At 48.1% G+C, this 21,374-nt stretch overlaps 1 protein-coding gene across 1 annotated transcript in view; it reads right to left on the bottom strand.

The window, feature by feature from the left end:
- EXOC3 (exocyst complex component 3) overlaps positions 1-21,374 on the bottom strand; it is a 230,627-nt gene that overhangs the window by 101,120 nt on the left and 108,133 nt on the right. Inside the window, exon 6 of the mRNA XM_082257483.1 lies at positions 9,428-9,553. Within this exon, the coding sequence (XP_082113609.1) occupies positions 9,428-9,553 (126 nt within the window). The remainder of the gene's footprint in view (positions 1-9,427; positions 9,554-21,374) is intronic.

Genomic DNA, 21,374 nt, shown 5'->3' with positions numbered 1-21,374 from the left:
ATGCCCTGTGGTCTGATGAGACCAAGATAAACGTATTTGGTTCAGATGGTGTCAAGTGTGTGTGGCGGCAACCAGGTGAGGAGTACAAAGACAAATGTGTCTTGCCTACAGTCAAGCATGGGGGTGGGAGTGATCTGGGGCTGCATGAGTGCTGCTGGCACTGGGGAGCTACAGTTCACTGAGGGAACCATAAATGCCAACATGTACTGTGACAAACTGAAGCAGAGCATGATTCCCTTCCTTCAGAGACTGGGCAGCAGGGCAGTATTCCAACACGATAGCGACCCCAAACACACCTCCAAGAGGACCACTGCCTTGCTAAAGAAGCTGAGGGTAAAGGTGATGGACTGGCCAAGCATGTCTCCAGACCTAAACCCTATTGAGCATCTGTGGGACATCCTCAAACCGAAGGTGGAGGAGCGCCAAGGTTTCTAGCATCCACCAGCTCTGTGATGTCGTCATGGAAGAGGACCCCAGTGGTAACCTGTGAAGCTCTGGTGAACTCCATGCCCAAGAGGGTTAAGGCAGTGCTGGAAAAGAATGGTGGCCACACAAAATATTGACACTTTTGGCCCAATTTGGACATTTTTTGCTAGGGGTGTACTCACTTTTGTTGCCAATGGTTTAGACATTAATAGCTGTGTGTTGAGTTATTTTGAGGGGACAGCAAATTTACACTGTTATACAAGCTTTACACTCACTACTATACAAGCTTTACACTCACTACTTTACATTGTAGCAAAGTGTAATTTCTTCAGTGTTGTCATATGAAAAGATATGAAGGGTGTACTCACTTTTGAGAAATACTGTGTGTGAATGTAACAGAAAGGTTTCTTCACAGTAAGAGCTGTGAAAATGTGGAATAGACTCCCTCAGAAAAGTGGTTCTGTCCAGGTCAATAGATTGCTTTAAAAAAGGCCTGAACTATTTCCTAAATGTACATAGTATAACTGGATACTAACATTTATAGGTAAAGTTGAACCAGGGAATATCCACTTGCCTCTTGGGAGATCAGGAAGGAATTTTTTTTTTTTCAAATATGATTTTATTGTAAAAGTTGAACCAGATAAACAGTACAGTACAGTGTAATATAACCAAAAACATGTAAATCACCGAGGCAAGCACCAAGTAAGTAGGAAGAAAGCACGCACATACGTGCCGTTAGTGCAAAGGTCAGGACAAATACGGAAGCATCAACAGAGGAAAACAAGTGCGTCATATAAGCATCGACAGATACAAATAATCAAGTTTCCGGGGCACTAGGCCCATGTGGAGGTATGCAAGGTTGTTGTGCGCCAGTACCAAATAAGTGATAGTGACCAATGCAGACTCATCGTCTGCGCAGCACAGTTCCAGTTCAAGGTTTAGGAAGTAAGGCTAAGACAGCATTAGAGAGATAAAAGAAAGAGCAGGAAAGAGAAAGAGGAGGACAGACAGAGTGGGGGACAAACACACATCGACAGGGGGGGGGGGCAAGGGGATGGGGGGGAGGGGGGGAAGGAAGGGGAAAGAGGGGGAGGTGGGGGGGGGGGAATCGCTCCGCACCGGATCCCGGGGACCACTCCCTCCGAGGATGACTTTCTCGGCCAGACTCAGGAGCCCAACAGAGAAGTTCCCCGTTCTGACAGGACGAAAACCCTCCAGTATCCCCATACCTTCTCATACTTCTCACGCTGGTGGAGCGCTGTAAGGGTCAAATCTTCCAGTCTGTTCACCTCGACCAGCCTCCGCATGCAGTCCCTGATGGTGGGCGATCGGGAGGTCTTCCAGTACTGCGGAATGCAGGATTTAGCCGCACAGAGGACATGGGGCACAATAGAAAGTTTATATTTCCTCAGAGGGATGCTGGTGCGTTGTAAGAGGAAAAATTCCGGCGTGTCCGGAATAGTATGTTCGGTCAGATCTCGTAGTAGGGAGCCCACCGCGGTCCAAAAGTCTCGCAGTTTCGGGCAGGACCAGAATACATGAAGCAGGGTACCCCTGTCTTCCTGACAGCGCCAACAGGTATCGGAGGTCCCCGGAAAGATTTTGCTCAGACGGGAAGGGACCCTGTACCACCTGGTGAGTAACTTATAGTTGGACTCCTGCAGTCTGGTACAGGTCGGCGTCTTTAAAGCTATGGTGCAGATGTTGAGCTTCTGCGTCGGTGAGAGAGAAATCTGGAGATCCTGTTCCCATTTGGAAAGGAAAGGAGGGGTGAAATCCTCCGGCGGGGAGATCAAGAGGTGATAAGCCTGAGACAGTGTGTGTGGGAGCATTCCCTCACCCTCACAAAGTTCCTCAAAAGGGGTCAATTCCCTGTTGAAAAGGTCAGGTTCCGGGAGGGAAAGGAGAAAGTGGTGTAATTGCACAGCCGGCCAAAAGGTAAGGGCAAAGTGCCCCGTCGGGTCTGACAGTGCTGCTATGGAGGGCCAGCCACCCGGACACGTAAAGCGAGACGCCACTCTCTTATCACGGTCAACCAGCGGTTGGAACGTCCGATCTATCAGGCCCGGAGAGAACGCCGGATTCCCCAAAATCGGAAACAGCGGGGAAGTTGCAGAAGAAATAGCAGGGTTAAGGATTACCGGGGACAACACAGAGAGGGTAACCCCAATCGTAGGGTGGGATACCAGAGCAGGTGGCCAGTGCCCCTTACACCAGGGGGCGCCCCCTAGGGGTATCGTAGATTGCGCCAATTCCAGGCCAACCCACAACTTGTATGTGGATTGCCTGCGCCAGTCGAGAAGGCGACCGAGGTGCGTCGCCAAGTAATATTTGTGCACATCCGGCAGGGCCAGGCCGCCACAGTGCTTGGGTAACGTCAAAAGTGCCCGGGACAAGCGTGGGGCACCCGTGGCCCAGATGAACCGTACAAAGAGAGAGTGCAGCTGTTTAAAAAAGGCAGATGGAAGTTTGATTGGGAGAGCCTGAAGCAGGTACAAAACCTTAGGGAGGACCGTCATCTTCAGCAGGTTGCACCTCCCGAACCAGGAGTGAAGGCCGGTTGACCAGGCCTCAAGGAGGCGGCGGACCGTGACGAGCAGTGGGGCGAAGTTGAGCTCGTAAAGCTGTGAGATAATCGGCGCTATGCGGGTGCCCAGGTACGTAAGCGCCCCTTTGGTCCAGCGGAAAGGCAGCGAGGAAGAAATGGTGGCCATTAAGGTCGGGGGGATAGCGACCCCCATCGCCTCTGACTTACCGAAGTTGATCTTCAGGTTAGCATGTGTACCGTATAGCGTCAACTCCTTGAGAAGGTTAGGCGCAGAGACGACAGGGTTGGTCAAGGAAAACATCATGTCGTCCGCGTATGCAGAGACCTTACATTCAAAGTCCCCAACGGTAAGTCCGGTGATGTCCGGGTTCGCCCTCACCCTACACAGAAAAGGCTCTAGGGAGAGGGCGAAGAGAAGGGGGGAGAGAGGGCAGCCCTGGCGAGTGCCATTGGAGATCGAGAAGGAGTCTGAGAGGACTCCATTGCACTTCACCTGCGCAGTCGGGTTCGAGTAGAGATGTCCAATCCAGGACAGCATGGTGGCCCACAGTACGCAAGGTGGACGTCATAAACCTCCAGCTGACCCGGTCGAAGGCCTTTTCGGCATCCGTGTTCAGGAAAACGCAAGGGGTATTAGTGGACCGGGCAACATGAATGAGGTTGAGGACCTTGGTCGTGTTATCACGAGCTTCCCTGGATGGTATAAAGCCGACCTGGTCCAAATGGACCAAACGGGACATGTAAGGTCCAAGTCGATTCGCCAAGATTTTAGCGAACACTTTCAGGTCCACATTTAATAATGAAATCGGGCGATAACTGGCGCAGGCTGAGGGGTCCTTTCCTTCCTTCGGGATGAGGGAGATGTGTGCCCTAAGGGAGTCCCTCGGGAAGGCAGACTCCCCAGATCCTAGAAGGTTGAGCCACTTCACCCAGTGAGGGCCGAGGGTGGGTAGGAAAGTGGTGAAGTAGGGGAGTGTGAAGCCGTCAGGCCCTGGGGCCTTACCCGCCTTACAGGAGCCTAGAGCGCCCTGCAACTCCAGCAGCGTGATCGGGGATTCCAGCGACTCACAGTCTTCTGCCGCGAGGGAGGGCAAGTGCGCTGAGGCGATATATTCCTCTAGATGAGATGCGGGGGACACTGAGGGAGGGAGGTTGTATAAGGTGGAGAAAAAGTCGCGAAAGGTCGCGGCGATCTGTTTCGGGAGGGCAACCCGCTGCCCCGACGGGGACAGAACGTGTGGGACGTAGTTAGCCAACCTCTGCGCCCGAATGGAGGACGCCAGCAGCCGGCCACATTTGTCGCCAGAAAGATAGAACTTCTGACGAGCCCTCTGCAAGTCAGCCTTAGCCTTCATAAAGAGGATGTCCTGAACCTTTTGGCGGAGTGCAATCAATTCCAGTTCCAATTCTCTCGAAAAGGAACGCTTATGTCTAATTTCCAGGGCATGGATCTCGTCCAACAGTCGCTCCAGTAGCTGCTGGCGCTGTTTCTTGAGACGGGAGCCGTGCTTAATAAAAAGTCCCCGCATCACTGTCTTGTGGGCCTCCCATATCATGCCTGCGTCACAGTCGTCCGGGACATTTACCCGAAAGAACTCAGAAAGCTCGTGTTGAATCTCCGCTTGTACCTCGGCGTTCTGGAGGAGCGAGTCGCTCAAACGCCACACCCTGGACCCCAGCTCCGATCCCTCAGTCAGGGAGTAGGTCAGGGAGACGGGCGCGTGATCTGAAAAGGTGATGGATCCTATCGAGGTGGACCGCACCGTGTGGAGTTGGCGGTGTGGCACCAAGAAATAATCGATACGGGAGTATGTCTGATGGGGTGGGGAATAGAACGAGTAGTCCCGCTCCCCCCCATGCTGGAGTCTCCAGACATCCACCAGCTGTGCACCGTGGAGGGCTTGCAAAAACCTCTTCCGGTGTCCGTGGGGAATCGAGGACGTCCCCGAGGAGGTATCCACATCGGGCACTAGTGGCAGGTTGAGGTCTCCCCCTAGAACGAGTTGTCCCTCCTGAAACGCGTTCAATTTCTCCAGAACGCCCACCATGAATGAGGCCTGTCCCTCGTTAGGAGCGTACACGCACGCGAAGGTGAGGCGAGCCGGGCCCAGAGTCCCTTTCAAAAACAGATAACGGCCCGCAGGGTCCACCAGCGTTCCTTCACAATGCCAGGGAGCTTTAGCAGAGAGGAGGATCGAGACTCCCTTAGATTTCGCCACAGGGTTAGTGGCATGGTATGCAAAGGGATAGAAACGGTTCTTAAGGAGTGGAAGGCGATCGTCCCGAAAGTGGGTCTCCTGAATGAAAGCTACATCCGCCTTACTGCGGCGAAGTTCATTGAGGAGGACTTTCCGTTTCTCGGGGACGTTGAGCCCCTTGGCGTTCAAAGAAACAATATGAATGGCGTCCATGAGCCCGTACGGAGCGGGGGGTACACACAAACAAGGGGGAGGGGGGTGAGAAGGGGCAAAGGTCAGGAGTAGACAAGAATGGGAGTAGGAGGGGATAGAGAGAGTGCGAGAGGGAGAAAGAAGCAGAGGAGAGGAGGAGATAGCAAAACTAGAGAGCAGAAATTACTGCACGAGCGCCAGGAGGCACGGAGCCCACCAGGCGTCAACCTACTGGGGGTCGGGGGTTGGAGAAGGACAGACCAGGAAATACAAAAAAAAAAAACAGGAAAAATGGAACCCGAGTCCGGCTGTCCGGCCCACCCAGCACTGTGTACGTGTATAGGAGGGAGAGTAGAGAGTAGGAGCCGAGGGAGACAGGATACCATCATGAGAGAGAGAGACCTATTAGTAAGTATGGTATGTAGGATAGACGTCAGAAACAGAAGCAAGGAAAAGCAGCGTGTCTGGAAGTGGAGGGGGCAGACCGAGGGCCCCTCAGGGCAAGTCTAGTACCCACAGCAGCATCTAAGGCACATAATGAAAACAGGTAGTGTAACCACAGCCATCTGCATCTCCGCTAAGTGGCCCACAAAAGACCAGGGGTCAAAGGACCCCCCCCGCTCTGGGGCATGCGAGGATCGCAGGAGCGAACAGTGCAATAAACAATAACAATAAGAACATAACGTCCCCGGTAACAGATCCCCATGAGAACAAGTGCAGGTCCCCACAGCAGGTCACCCCAATCCCCCTCCCCACCCCACACAACCCACGGGGAGCCCACAGGCGACCCCCCCCAGGCACCCACCCCTGGGACTCCATGTACAGCACTGCGGATGGCAGTGCAGGCTGCAGCAGCTGCGGGTACCCAAAGTGGGGACAATAGAACGGTCCATGACGTCAGTCTTGGCGGTGCCCGGACCTAGCACCCCCCCGCCTCGGACAGTGGGGGCAGCGGGTGAAGTAATTGCCAGTCAGTGGGGGGGCAGCAAGGCCAGTCCATGCAGGCAGGCGAAGCAGGGGCATCTGCGGGGAGGCACAACCCGGACAAAAAAAAGGGGGGGGATACCAACAACAAGCAAACCTGAGTCAAGCCGTCATCTGCAGGGCAAGGTGAAGGAACCAGGGATCAGTTTAGTCAGCTGACGAGGTGCTTCGGGGCATCAGAGGGTGCCCGGGACGAAGGGTAAATACAGTCAAGGTTCTTTACGTGCTTCCGGCGCCCGGGGCCTGGAATTCCGTCTGGAACGTTGAGGACGGGGAGATCCCAGAAAGCCTCCGGAGGAAGGTGGTCTGCGATCCGACGGCCTGGGCAGTAGAAGGAGCCAGTTGGGTACCTGAATAGGGTCAGCTTCCAAAAAGGCAAAGAGCGCAGGGAGCTCCGCTCGGGAGCAGAGTGTGAAGGAGGAGTTCGGCTTGCGGAAGGTGACAGAAAGCGGGTATCCCCATCTGTAGGTGACGCCACTGCGGCGAGCCAGATCCAGTAGAGGTCTCAGCAAGGCCCTGCGGTATAACGTGGCCCTGGAGAGGTCCGGCATCAACTTGAGGGCCGCTCCATCAAAGTCCAGGGTGCCCACATCCCATGCTTTCCGGATGATAAGTTCACGGTGGGCAAACCTATGCAGGCGGCACAGTACGTCATGTGGCCTGTCCGGGTCCGAAGAACGCGGGCCCAGTGCTCTGTGCAGGCGGTCAAAGTCCATGCGGGGGGGTAAATCTTCCCCCAATAGCTGCGCAAAGATCGCGGTGACCGTGGCCGGAAGGTCATCAGCATCCGTGGCCTCGGGCAGACCCTTAATCCGGACATTGTTCCGCCGACTGCGGTCCTCCAGATCCTCCATATGGATCTGCATGGCAATGGTCACCTCCTCCTGGGACCGCAGTGCAGCCTCCACCGAGGCCAGGCGTCCCTCCATAGCCTGTATGGTGGTCTCCCCCGCCGACACCCAAACAGCCACAGTCTGTACCTCAGCCCGGACCACGGTCACTTCCTGGCGGTGTTTCGCTTCCAGGCGACCCACGATCGCCTCGATGTTGGCCTTTGTGGGGAGGGCGCGCAACAGGGCGCGGAGTTCAGAGTCCACCTCCACTTGGGTAGTCGGATGGGAAGGGCTGGGTCCCGGGGCTCCAAAGGCAGCCGGAGTGTCCAACAGGGTTTCCGAGGCAGCGGTGGAAGCCGGCGATGCTGGAGGAGGGCTCGCATCCTGTAGAGGGGGAGAGCGTGCAGCCGCCATGTTGGAGGCGGCGGCGGGAGCCTGTGTAGGAGAAAAGAAGTGCTGAATAGCTCCACGAACCGGGTTCCGGCGGGGTGTATTCGGTGGTCCAGCCGTTCCCCTTGACCTCCTGCGCCTCGCTGATCTCATCCCGGGCGTCAGCAGTGAACGTCGGCCGGGTAAGGGTCGGACAGGCACGGAGCTCAGGGAAAGCACAACTTCAGCCGTCCATGTCCAGACCACGCCCCCCAGGAAGGAATTTTTTACCCTACTGAATCATGCTTTGCTGGGGAGTTTTTCCCTTCCTCTGGATCAACTGTAGTTATAGAATTGTGTATATAGGATTGTATAATTATTTATTTTCCCTTTTATTGGTTGAACTAGATAAACTTGGGTCTTTTTTCAACTAGACTAATTGTGTAACATATTTTAGACAAGTTATCTACATGTAAGTCCCTTCTATATTTAAGCATCCAAAAGCCCTCAGACTGCTGCGGGGCACCACCATCTTAGATGTGAGCCTTACATAGACTCAGAGTTATCATTCAAGTTATACTCTGTAGTATTCCCCTTTGTTCCTCCCACAGCTGCTACATAAAAAGGTATGCAAGGAAAATAAACGAAGGGCAGAGGAGCTGCCAGCAAAGACAGTAATAAGACACTGCCAGAAGGGTAGGGGGCTCTCATGTTTAAGGAGGGAGGGGGCTGTGCTAGGGAATTCACTCTTCTGTTAGGAAATTTAGAGGCACAATGCAAATCAATAAAAACACAGAAAGTAAGCATTTAAAATACTCGATTTTTCTGTGTTTTTACTTTCAGTTCTTTAGGTTAATGACAGGGTCTGTTAAGAAAGGTATATACTGTAGGGGAATTTTATATATGTATTAAAGGAAAATAGCTTTATGACAAATAACTAATACAACATACCATTAGATAAACATGTTATACAAAAACAGAGTATATTCCCCTCGTCAAACAATTTAGTGTTAATTGAAAATAACTTTAAAAGACTAAACATAAAAGGGTGTTCTTAAATTTAGATACATTTTAATCATAACTATCAGAAAATATTGTTGCCACAATGTTTCTTATTTAAAGCCCATTAAAAAGCAGTGGGTAGATGCGCCTAAAAATGCATTTGTTGCCCATTTACAAAAATGGCCAAAAGTAAACATGGAGCATTCTCTAAGTGCCGGTTCACATTGGTGTGATGCGGGAACCCTGCAAATCCACTGCGGATTACTGCATCGCAGCCGACTCGCAGGGAGTTCACACTGCCATATGCAAACTGCTGGGAGTGTCAATACAAAGTTAATGACACCCCCAGATTAGTTCGCATATCACAGTGCAAACTGTCAATTCAGACAGAAATCGGATTGCATAGTTGAGAACGCCCATGCGATCCGATTCTGGTGCGGACCAAAAAAGGGTTCTGCACAACTTGTGATGCAAATTCAGCCATACAATCTGTGTATGGCTGCATTCGCATCGCACAGACATCGCATGTGATTTGCACAGCAGTGCGGTGCGAATCACATGCAATGTCTGACATCGCTATAGTGTGAACCGGCACTAAATGTCTTACTAGAGGTCAGACCTTGAGAATCATGGGAGCTCTGCTCTTCACATAGGCAGTTTTAAAGAGGAGGAAAAAGAGAAGAAATTTAATGTCAAGTAAAAACACATTGAAATAAATGATTTCAGGACAGTGGAGGTAGTGGGCAGTGTGTCAAGCAGCACTGCAGACAGCAGAGGTGGTGGGCAGAACTTACAATTTATGTCTGGAAAGGGAGCAGCATTTTTTCACAGTTCTTTCCTGGAACATATTCAAAACAAAAATGTTTAATAATTACCTGAAAAACAATAGCTGGCAACGTGGTCTGGTAGTAGCCAGCCTGGTCAGCTTCAGGTTCTGTATCTTTATCCCAGTCTTTTTTATCGGTTTCTAATGCTTTTCTCAACCAAGCAATAATATTAGACTAAATAGATGCAGAAGAAAAAAAAATTAGACATAAAATGTATTTAGCTTGCACAATTAGATATTAAAATACAAATATACCAAATAATGAAAAAAAAAAATTATTCACTGTTAACACCATTTCTCCAGTAATGCATTAAGATCAAAGAATTCAGTGTGGCTATAAAGGTGCCTCTTTGCAAAGGAAAGAGGCACAGCCCCATCTAGTGGCTATATCTCTACACATGTAACAGAAGCGCAGAGTAACAAGCTGTAACCAAACAGGAAAGATTGGAGGGAAAATGTCAAAACAAAGCAATAAGAATAAAATAAAATAAAATAAAATAAAGATCACACTGCCACCTTATGTCCAAAGCTAAGTCCCAGGGTGCTAGCACATTCACAAGAAAAAAAAATTGACAAAAATGAAGAAAAAAGGAACCAGGTAGCAGCTGTGCACTAGGTTTTGGTTTTGGGAAACCAAAACCTAGTGCCAGAAAGCCCAAGAACAGAACAAGTGGTGAATGGAAAGGGGGGATCCGGTTACCTTAAGTGGACCTTGAAGTAAAAATACAAGCTCTATTAGACTCCCTACTTCTGCAAGAATCGCTACTTGATAGTTGAATAATGTATTTAAAAGTAATACAATGGTAAAGCAAGTATATAATTTATCTTCCACCCTCGGAGCATAGAGGAGGGGAACATCACACCCCTTCTGGCAAGATACAGGTAAGAATAAAGATTCCGTAATTCCGAGTCGCCCAAGACACTTTTGCACTGGGCCAAAGTGCCCTCATCAGAAGGGTAACTTCAAGGCCCACACTGAGGAAGGTGAGGGTTAGGCAAGAATTTATTCTAAAGAAAAAAAATAGTCCCTGTATCAAGAGACAGGGAGGGGCGGAGGCTTTTTCTGTGACAAAAAATAAGACATATTGGGTACGAAAAATTAAGTTAATTTTATTAGTATGAAAAAATTGAATTCCTATTAAAAGTATGTTTGCCAGTGGTCCAGGTTCCCCTGACAGGGAAATACACAACTCCACTTCCACATTGCATGTCTAGCATGCTTACATGTAACAAAAACAAGAGCAACATAAAACAGAAATTACAAAAACGTCCAGACGCCAAGTATTCTGACACACAGGGTACTACCACGGCTAAATGCCATATAAGGATTACCAATGGGATCTACCAAAGATAGTTCTACTGTGTGTGAACCCTTTGGGAACTTAAAAGGATATTCTTATTAAGTTCTTGATGGGATTATAGCAGTCCCTGCATGATATGGATTCCACTAATGAATCCTGCAGTCCCGTTTATAGGCAAGGAAGGATAAGAACACTGATTTCCTTAGTGAGAGGAAGTTCCTGGATACTATAAAGGTAGCAACAGTTGTAGATGGCTGATTAGTGGACAAGAACCCTATAGTCCAGATCCCCCCACGCTGGATCTCAAATATCCAAGTGGATCATCCGTTCCGGACTAGATTAGCAAGTATACTTTAACCCCGCTCGATATAGGCAGCCTATATTAAGCGGGGGTAAAGTATACTTGCTAATCTAGTCTTGATTTTTATGCCCCTGTTGCTAAAACAAGACTTTGGATCTATGCCTACATAAAAGCATTATCCACAACCTATGATCCCTAGCCAACTCAGGACCCCTGGTAAATAGCACTGCTACTTCCTCAGGAGTTGTATAGTCAGCGCAAAGGGATGGCCAGTGTTTACACGCACTGCATGGATGCAAGGATTCCCCTAAGTGGCCTTAATCACCGGTCTAGGTGTGTGATTTCAAAAATTCTGCATCAACCTGCAGAGTCAGAATGGACGGCCTCCTACCCCATATCCCCACACCATCAGAAACAGATGAACCACTTTGAGATCTAGCATTAGGGGATTTGGACTATAGGGTTCTTGTCCACGGATCAGCAGTCTACAACTATTGATACCTTATTTATAGTATCCAGGAACTTCCTCTCCCTAATGAAAACAGTGTTGTTATCCTTCCTTACGTATAAACAGGACTTCAGGATTCATTGGTGGAATCCATATCCTGCAGGGACTACTACAACCCCATCAAGAACTTAATAGGAATATCCTTTTAAAAGAACATACATCAAGCATTGCTAGCGATATCAACCACCCCTCCAGCTCATGCTCCCAAGGGGTTCACACACAGGAGAACTATCTTTGGTAGATCCCATTGGTAATCCTTATATGGCGTTTAGCCTTGGTGGTACCCAGTGTGACAGAATACTTGGCGTCCAGACATTTTTGTATTTTTTGTTTTATGTTGCCCTTGTTTTTGTTACATGTAAGCATGCTAGACATGCAATGGAAGTGGCTTGTGTATTTCCCTGTCAGGGGAACCTGAACCCCTGGTAAACATACTTTTAATTGGAATTACATTTTTTAATACTAATAAAATTAATTTATTTTTCATCCCCAATTTGCCTTATTTTTGTCACAGAAATAGTCTCTTTCCCTCCCTGGCTCTTACATAGTTTGTGAGGTTAAAAAAAGACATCAGTTCATCCAGTTCAACCTATGATGTGTGTGTTTGCTGCTAACCATACATTGTATACCCCCTTATGTTGTGGTCTTTAAGGTGCCCATCTAATTGTTTTTTGAAGCAATCATGCTCCCTGCTGATACGACTGCTTGTGGAAGAGAATTCCACATCCTAACTGCTCTGACAGTAAAGAACCCCTTACGTATTTTAAGGTTAAACCGTTTTTCCTCTAGTTTTAGTGAGTGGCCACGTGTCTTATTGTATTCCCTTTCTCTGAAAAGTGTGTTCCTTATGCTAGGGTCATCACCAGTACAGTATTTGTACATTGAAATCATATCCCCGCTCAAGCGTCTCTTCTCCAGAGAGAATAAGTTCAATGCTTGTAGTCTTTTCTCATAGCTGATGTCCTCCATTCCCCTAATTATTTTTGTTGCCCTTCTGTGGACCCTCTCCAGCTCCAGCACATTCTTCCTGAGGACCGGTGACCAGAACTGGCCAACATGCTCCAGATGTGGCCGGACAAGAGTCTTGTAGAGTGGGAGAATAATCTCTTTACTTCTGGAGTGAATCCCCTTTTTTATACATGCCAGTATTTTGTTGGCTTTACTTGCAGCGGCTTGGCATTGCATGCCACTGCCAAGCCTGTTGTCCACTAGGACCCCCAGGTCCTTTTCCATCTTAGATTCACCCAGAGGTCCCCCCCTAGTGAGTAACTTGCTTTCGTGTTTCTTACGCCCAAGTGCATTACTTTACATTTTTCAACATTAAACCTCATCTGCCATGTAGTTGCGCACCCCATTACTTTGTTCAGGTCCGCTTGTAAGGTTTCCACACCCTGCATCGAAGATATTGGCATGCTTAGTTTAGTATCATTCGCAAATACCGAGATTGTGCTAGATATCCCCTCCTCTAGGTCGTTTATGAATAAATTAAACAGGATTGGTCCAAAGGACAGAACCTTGGGGGACCCTACTTTCCACACCTACCCAATCCGAGTACTCCCCATTTATCACCACCCTCTGGAGTCTCCCCTGGAGCCAGTTCTCTATCCAGGTACTCACACTATGGTCCATACCTATGCACCTTAGTTTGTACAGTAAGCGTTTGTGGGGAACTGTGTCAAATGCCTTTGCAAAGTCCAGATACACCACATCCGCAGGCTTTCCTTTGTCTAGATGGCAACTCACCTCATCGTTGAAGGTTAATACATTGGTCTGGCAAGAACGATTTTTCATGAATCCATGCTGATTACTACTAATAATACCATTCTCATTACTAAAGTCTTGTATGTGGTCTCTTAACATCCCCTCCAAAATCTTGCAGACTACTGATGTTAGGCTGATCGTCCTATAGTTACCCGGGATATATCTCGGCCCTTTTTTAAATATTGGTACCACCTTGGCTTTTTTCCAATCAGCTGGCACCATACCCGTCTGTAGACTATCCTTAAAGAACAAGAATAATGGTCTAGCTATCACGTGGCTAAGCTCTTTAGAACCCTTGGGTGCAAGCCATCCGGTCCCGGTGATTTATTTATGTTAAGTTTCTCTAGTTTAGTTCTAAGTCTTTCTCCTGTTAACCATGGGGGTACTTCCTGAGGTGTATTATTTAATTTAGCATTACAAGCTGGGTTAGTGTAGCCCCCCAATTTTTTGTGAAGACTGAAGAGAAGAAATTATTTAACACTTTCGTCTTCTCTCTGTCCTCTGTGGACAGATTCCCTTTGTCGTCTTTTATGGGGCCAATGTGTTCTGGCCTCGCTTTCTTACAATTTATATACTTAAAGAATTTCTAGGGTTTTTTTTTTTTTTTACTCTCTTCCGCTATATGTCTCTCGTGTTCCATTTTAACCGCCTTGATTTTGCCTTTACATTTCCTATTACACTCTTTGTAACACTTGAATGCTGCCAATGACCCCTCAGCCTTGTATTTTTTGAAGGCCTTTCCTTTAGTATAAATATGCATTTTTATGTTGGAGTTTATCCACCCAGGGTTTAGTTTTGCTCTTTAAAATGTATTTCCCTTGGGAATATACTGGCCAATCCCTTTGTTTAGTATGCTCTTGAAGCACTCCCATTTTTCCTCCGCGTTCTTTGTTCCCAGGGTTCTATCCCATTTGATATTTTCTAGCCAAGAGCACAGTTTTGGGAAAATTGGATTTTTGACTTACCGTAAAATCCTTTTCTCTTAAGCTCATTGACAGACGCAGTCCTCTTTGATTAATATCAGTAGGGTTATACTGCCCCCTACAGGAGTAGGACACTAGGCAGGAAAAACGCTCTGGCCACACCTTAGGGGCAGTCCCAGAGGGTATATCCTCTCTCTCCCTGCTACAGGATGTCAGTTATGTCACAAAGCAGTGTCCGAGATTTTAACCCAACCCAACTCAAAAATAGAGGGGCGGATACTGCGTCTGTCAATGAGCTTAAGAGAAAAGGATTTTACGGTAAGTCTAAAATCCAATTTTCTCTGTCGCTCATTGACAGACGCAGTCCTCTTTGATTAATATCAGTAGGGACGTTCCCAAAGCAGTGCCACAAATGAGGGGTGGGATAACGGAAATCAAAATCCAATCCAGAAGGACCAACCGATGCCAACTAGAAGTCTTAAAGGCTCATCGGACAAAAGGATGAGACTCAAATGAAAACCCAACAGAAAAAAACCCTCGAGGTAGACCACCGGTCTCCTCAAACAGCGTGCCTGCAGAACCTTGCGGCAAAAAGAGGCATCCGCCGATGCCAGCACATCAACTTTATAAAATTTTGTAAAGGTATGAACCGACGACCAGGTAGCCGCCTTGCAAACCTGAACCACTGACGCCTGATGGCGGAAGGCCCAGGAAGCACTAAGCGCCCGAGTGGAGTGCGCCTTAACAGGGAACGGAGGAACCCGACCCTTAATAGAATAAGCCTGTACCACAGTCTGTCTGATCCATCTGGAGATAGTCGCGGCAGACGCAGGCAACCCTTTTCTAGGGCCATCTGTGATCACAAACAGTGAATCCGTCTTACGGAAAGATTCCGTAGTAGTCAAGTACACCCTGATCGCCCAAACCACATCCAAGGAGTGTAACGCAAACTCCCGAGGATGACTGGGCTTAGGACACAGGGAAGGTAACACAATATCCTCATTCAAATGAAACTCTGAAACCACCTTAGGAAGGAAGGATGGATTCGGACGAAGAACCACCTTATCCCTATGAACCACCAGATATGGGGAACGACAGGACAATGCAGCCAGTTCTGACACCCTGCGTGCAGAAGTGATAGCCACCAGAAAGGCCACCTTCTGGGATAAAGTAAGCAAGGGAATCTCCCTAATATTTTCAAAGGGAGGTTTCTGAAGAACCGACAACACCAAATTAAGATCCCATGGCGGCAAGGGCGCGCGCACCGGCGGAGCCAGGTGCCGCACCCCCTGGATGAAATTCCGCACCAAGGAATGAGTAGCCAGAGGCTTCTGAAAGAAGATTGCTAACGCTGAAACCTGACCCTTGATAGTGCTCAAGGCCAGTTTCTGCTCAACCCCCTCTTACAGAAAAGCCAATATTCGGGTCACCGAGTAAGAACGTGGAGGAAACCCAAGGGATTCACACCACGCGATATAAGACTTCCATGTGCAATGATAGACTTTTTTGGAAGTCGCTTTCCTCGCTTTAATTACCTCGCTTTAATTAGAGTAGGAATAACTGAAGCTGACAACCCCTTGTCCTTCAGCACCTGGGTCTCAACAGCCAGGCCGTTAAAGCCAGCGATCGTAAAGCAGGATGGAAGATCGGTCCCTAAGACAGCAGATCCTCCCTGAGAGGAAGTCGCCAAGGAGCGTCTGTGACCAGCGTGACCAGGTCGGCGTACCAAGCCCGACGAGGCCAGTCCGGAGTCACCAGGATCACTGGAATTCCCTCCACCTCTATCCTGCGCAGAAGTTTCGGCAGTAATTTGAGAGGAGGAAAAGCATACAGTAGCTGATACTGCCCCCACGGGGCGACCAGCGCGTCTGCGGCCGCGGGAGCGGGCTACAAACCTCCGCACCTTCCTGTTGAGTCAAGATGCCAACAGATCCACATCCGGGGTGCCCCAACAAAGGCACAGTTGGTGAAATACCTCTGGATGAAGAGACCATTCCCCTTGATCCAGAATCTGACAGCTGAGAAAATCTGCCTGCCAATTCTCCACCCCCGGAATGAATACCGCGGAGAGAGCTGGAACAAATCGTTCCGCCCAACGAAGGATGTTGGCCCCTTCCATGGCCGCCAGGACACTCTTGGTGCCCCCCTGGTGATTGACGTAAGCCACGGCCGTGGCATTGTCCGACTGGATCTGCCCCGGGCTGCCCCGGAGCTGCTCGGTCCAGTGAATCAGACAAAGTCTGATCGCTCTCAGTTCCAATACATTTATCGGTAACCTGGATTCTTCCAGGGACCAGAGCCCCTGAGCAGATCGTCTGCCGAGAACCCCACCCCACCCGGATAGACTGGCATCCGTGGTGACAATCGTCCAATAGATTGGAAGAAATGACTTCCCCTGACTGAGCATTGGTGACCGAAGCCACCAAACCAGAGATTCCCTGGTCCGTTCGCTCAGCTGGATCTGATTGTCCAGGGAATCGGGATTCCGGTTCCATTTGAGAAGAATCTCTTTTTGAAGGATCCGGGTATGAGACTGGGCAAACGGTACTGCCTCGAAGGAGGCCACCATCAGTCCCAGAACCCTCATGCAAGTTCGCAGGGAAGGCCAGTTGACGGTCAATAATAACTGAGTCGTCGACTGAATCTTCCGGCGGGAGAAACACTTTTGCCAAAGATGTATCCAGAGTTAGGCCCAGATAGTTCAGTCTCCTGGTGGGGACCAGGGATGATTTCTGCCGGTTCACCAGTCACCCGAACTCTTCCAAAGAGATCATAGTGATCTCCAAGTTTAGCAACAGAGCCTGCCTGGAATGCTGTTTTTACAATGCAGACTTTCCTTGCAGTGACAGACTCATATAGATTGTCAGCTCCCAAACCAAGCCTCCTGGAATGGTATACCTTACTCACCACTCACACTAGCAAGGGGGAGATATGTGAAGTGTGTCACAGGATGGAGGGGAACCCCGGATCATGAGGGTCCGACCATCCACAGAGGGGCCCGCATCTATTCCCAAAACCCGACAGGGGGAGAGGGGGAACATTCTACTCACCATACCGGAACAGGCGGGCACCCACTCCTAACAGAACCCCTCTCCACCGAGGTGGGGGGGCTGTCGACCAATACAGACGCAGTTTCCTGACTGGTCGTAGGCGACCTGGCGAGCGTTTAACTCGCGGGGCCAGTCCCCGTCCAGTGGGACTATGTCGCGGCCGACCCAGCGCGGAGCTAGGGCCTGCACGCGCTCGTAGGCTGGCTGGGGTGACCACTGGATCTCAACATCCAGCCCGTCGCCCAGCTCCAGCATAATTGCTTGAAGATCTCACAGGAACAAAAACTGGAGAGAAAAAGCTAACTAAAAAAGATTTATCTAAAAAAGCTTGCCAGGACCAGAGATCCCAGGAAAGGAACTTAGGTCCTTACTCCTGACTAGGCAGAAAAAAACTGACATCCTGTAGCAGGGAGAGAGAGGATATGCCCTCTGGGACTTCCCCTAAGGTGTGGCCAGAACGTTTTTCCTGCCTAGTGTCCTACTCCTGTAGGGGGCAGTATAACCCTACTGATATTATTCAAAGAGGACTGCGTCTGTCAATGAGCGACAGAGAAATTGGATCTTTTGAAATTCAGTGTCCTTATATTACCCTTGTGTTTCCTGTTAATATGATTAATACTGAAACTTATTGACCTATGGTCAGGGTTTCCTAATTTGCCCTGTATTTCTATATCCGTGAGCAGGTATGTATTGTTGATAATCAGTAGGTCTAGCACCGCATTGTTTCTTGTCTGTGCATTTACCATCTGACCCATAAAATTGTCCTGCAAAGCATTTAGGAACTCCCGAGCCTTGGATGAATGCATGGTTCCTTCTGCCCAGTCTATATCTGTATAATTAAAGTCCCCCATTATGTCTTCCCTTTGAAGTTCATAGGGATTCTACCTCATCCATAGCTCCATTATTAATATCATCCCTCATATTTACGTGTACACTGTTCTTAATATACAGACATACCCCTCCCCCTTTTTTTACCTTCTCTATCTCTGCGATAAAGGGAATACCCCTGAATGGTCGCCAGCCAATCATGGGAGCTGTCGAACCAAGTCTCTGTAATCCCCACAAAATTTAAGTCCTCCTCATACATCAGCAGCTCCAACTCTCCCATCTTGTTGGCCAGGCTTTTAGCATTGGTATACAAACCTTGTAATTTTGACCAGATGCAAACTATAACCTCGTTTGATGTTGTTCTTAGGCTGCTATTGTGATTTTTCCCCATACCCACCCTTGGATTTAGGAACTCTGAACACCCTACCGCTAATGTCCCCATTTGTGCCTGCTGAACCTTGCTCCCCACTGGCTAATTCTACATCTGTACCCTTCCCCCCATCACATAGTTTAAAAGCCCCTCTAAGTTGTTGGCCATCTTCTCACCCAATATGGTTGCACCCTCCCCATGTAGGTGCAAAGTCGGCCCAGTTCTCCAGGAACCCGAAACCCTCCTTACTACACCAGCTCCTCAGCCACTTGTTTACTTCCCTAATCTCCTGCTGCCTCTCTGATGTGGCTTGAGGTACAGGTAGTATTTCTGAAAATACTATCTTGGATGTCCTACTCTTCAACTCAGCTCCTAAGTCCCTGAAATCCTTTTTTAGGACTCTCCATCACCCTCTGCCTATGTCAATGGTACCCACATGTACCATGACAGCTGGGTCTTTCCCAGCCCCACCCAGTTATCTGTCCACCGGATCTGTGATGTGCCGAACCCGAGTGCCCGGTAAGTTCAGCGCTCACGGTCTTTGTGACAGATTGCCCTGTCTGTCCTAATAATTGAGTCCCCTACCACCAGAACCTATCTTTCCTTTCCCTTTCTCCCACCCTCACTGGAAGTGTTCTTCCCCTGGCAGCTAGGGGCGTTGCTCTGCTCCAGCAATGCTGGTCCCTGACTGGTTTCCCCAACATCACGCAACAGGGCGAATTTATTGGGGTGCTCCAGTTCAGGACCGGCCTCCTTGCCTTGTTCCCCTCTATCCCTCCTGTCACCCATCTACTCTGCTATGATGCCTGCACCCTTGTATCTCCACCCTCCTCTGTGCAGGCCCCTGCCCGCCTATTTTCAGTTAGGCTATAGTGACAACACCATACAGATTAGCGCAATGTTGGGAATGCTATTATAAATCCAAGGCCTTACTTATTTTTGTTTATATATTAAGTATTTATTCTAACTTTTTTTTGTTACAGGCACATTTTTCAACTACTATCGAGCACTGATTTTTAAAGGTAGGGTGGTAGTGGGTGGGAGTTGAGGGCAGATCTGATAAACAAATCTTGCCTTTTATTGCAAGGATCACTTTAAAGGACCAGGCCGAAGAAATAATCTGGCAAACCCATCTAGGGATGGTTGAACTGGAACCCACAATCCCTCTGCAGGGAATAAGGTAAGGTAGCCTGTCTTTTGAATGGACGCTCACAAAATTAGAATATAATCAAAAAGTTAATTTATTTCAGTAATTCAATTCAAAAAGTAAAATGTATATATTATATAGATTCATTACACACAGAGTGATATATTTCAAGCACTTCTTTCTTTTAATTTTGATGATTAATGCTTACAGCTAGTAAAAAACCCAAAATTCTGTGTTTCTAAAAATTAGAATATTGCAGTAAGCCAAAAATCCTTTTTTCTTTTTTGGTCTTATGTAAAGTATGTCCACGTACAATAAAGTATGCACTCAATACTTTGTCGGGGCTCCTTTTCCATGAACTACTGCATCAATGCGGCGTGGCATGGAGGTGATCACAGCCTGTGGCACTGCTGAGGTGTTATGGAAGCCCAGGTTGCTTTGATAGTGGCCTTTAGCTCGTCTGCATTGTTGGGTCTGGTGTCTCCCCATCTTTCTCTTGACAATACCCCACAGATTCTCAATGGGGTTTAGGTCAGGCGAGTTTACTGGCCAATCAAGCACAGTGGTACCATGATCATTAATCCAGGTATTAGTACTTTTGGCAGTGTGGGCAGGTGGCAAGTCATGCTGAAAAATAAAATTAGCATCTCCATAAAGCTGATCGGCAGAGGGAAGCATTAAGTGCTCTAGAATTTTATGGTAGAGGGCTGCACTGACTTTGGACTTGATAAAACACAGTGGATCAACACCAGCTGTCTGAATCATCGCTGACTGTGGAAACTTCACACTGGACCTCATGCAACTTGGAATCTGTGCCTCTCCACTCTTCCTCCAGACTCTGGGACCTTGATTACCTTGAAATGCAAAATTTACTTTCCCCCGAAAAGAGGACTTTGGACCACTAAGCAACAGTCCAGTCTTTTTCTTCCTTAGCCTGGGTTAGACACTTCTGGCGTTGTCACTGGTTCAGGAGTAGCTTGACACAAGGAATGCAACAGTTGTAACCCATGTCCTGGATACATCTGTGTGTGGTGGCTCTTGAAGCACTAACACCAGCCATAATCCACTCTTTGTGAAACTCCCCCAAATTCTTGAATGGCCTTTGCTTCACAATCCTCTCAAGGATGCGGTTATCCCTCTTTCTTCTGCATCTTTTTCGACACTTTTTTCCTTGCACTCAACTTTCCATTAATATGCTTGGGTACCGCACTCTGTGAACAGCAAGCTTCTTTATCAATTACCTTTTTTGATATACCCTCCTTGTGGAGGGTGTCAATGCCTGTCTTCTGGACAACTGTCAAGTAAGCAGTCTTCCCTATGATGGTGTAACCTATTAAACAGACTGAGAGACCATTTAAAGGCTCAGGAAACCTTTACAGGTACAGGTACAACCTTTACAGAGTTAATTAGCTGATTAGTGTGTAACATCATGAGTCTACAATATTAAACTTTTTCACAATATTCTAATTATCTGAGATACTGAATTTTGGGTTTTCGCTAGCTGTAAGCCATAATCATCAAAATTAAAAGAAAGAAATGCTTGAAATATATCACTGTGTGTAATTAATCTATAGAATATATAAGTTTCACTTTTTTAATTGAATTACTGAAATAAATTAACTTTTTGATATTCAAATTTTTTGAGATGCACCCGTATAGAGCCTTACCCCGTGAAGCATGCGTAAGGCAATAGGATGAGAGGGTTAAAGGAGGGGTAAGTAAGACACGACCTTAAATGAGAGAAAAATTAATAATAATAATAATAAATAATAATAATAAAATAAAAATGTAAGCATCTCGGATATCC

Source organism: Pelophylax lessonae (genome assembly GCF_965119305.1).
Source record: "Pelophylax lessonae genome assembly, chromosome: 5".
NCBI lineage: Eukaryota > Metazoa > Chordata > Amphibia > Anura > Ranidae > Pelophylax > Pelophylax lessonae.
This window is presented reverse-complemented; position numbering and strand designations above follow the sequence as displayed.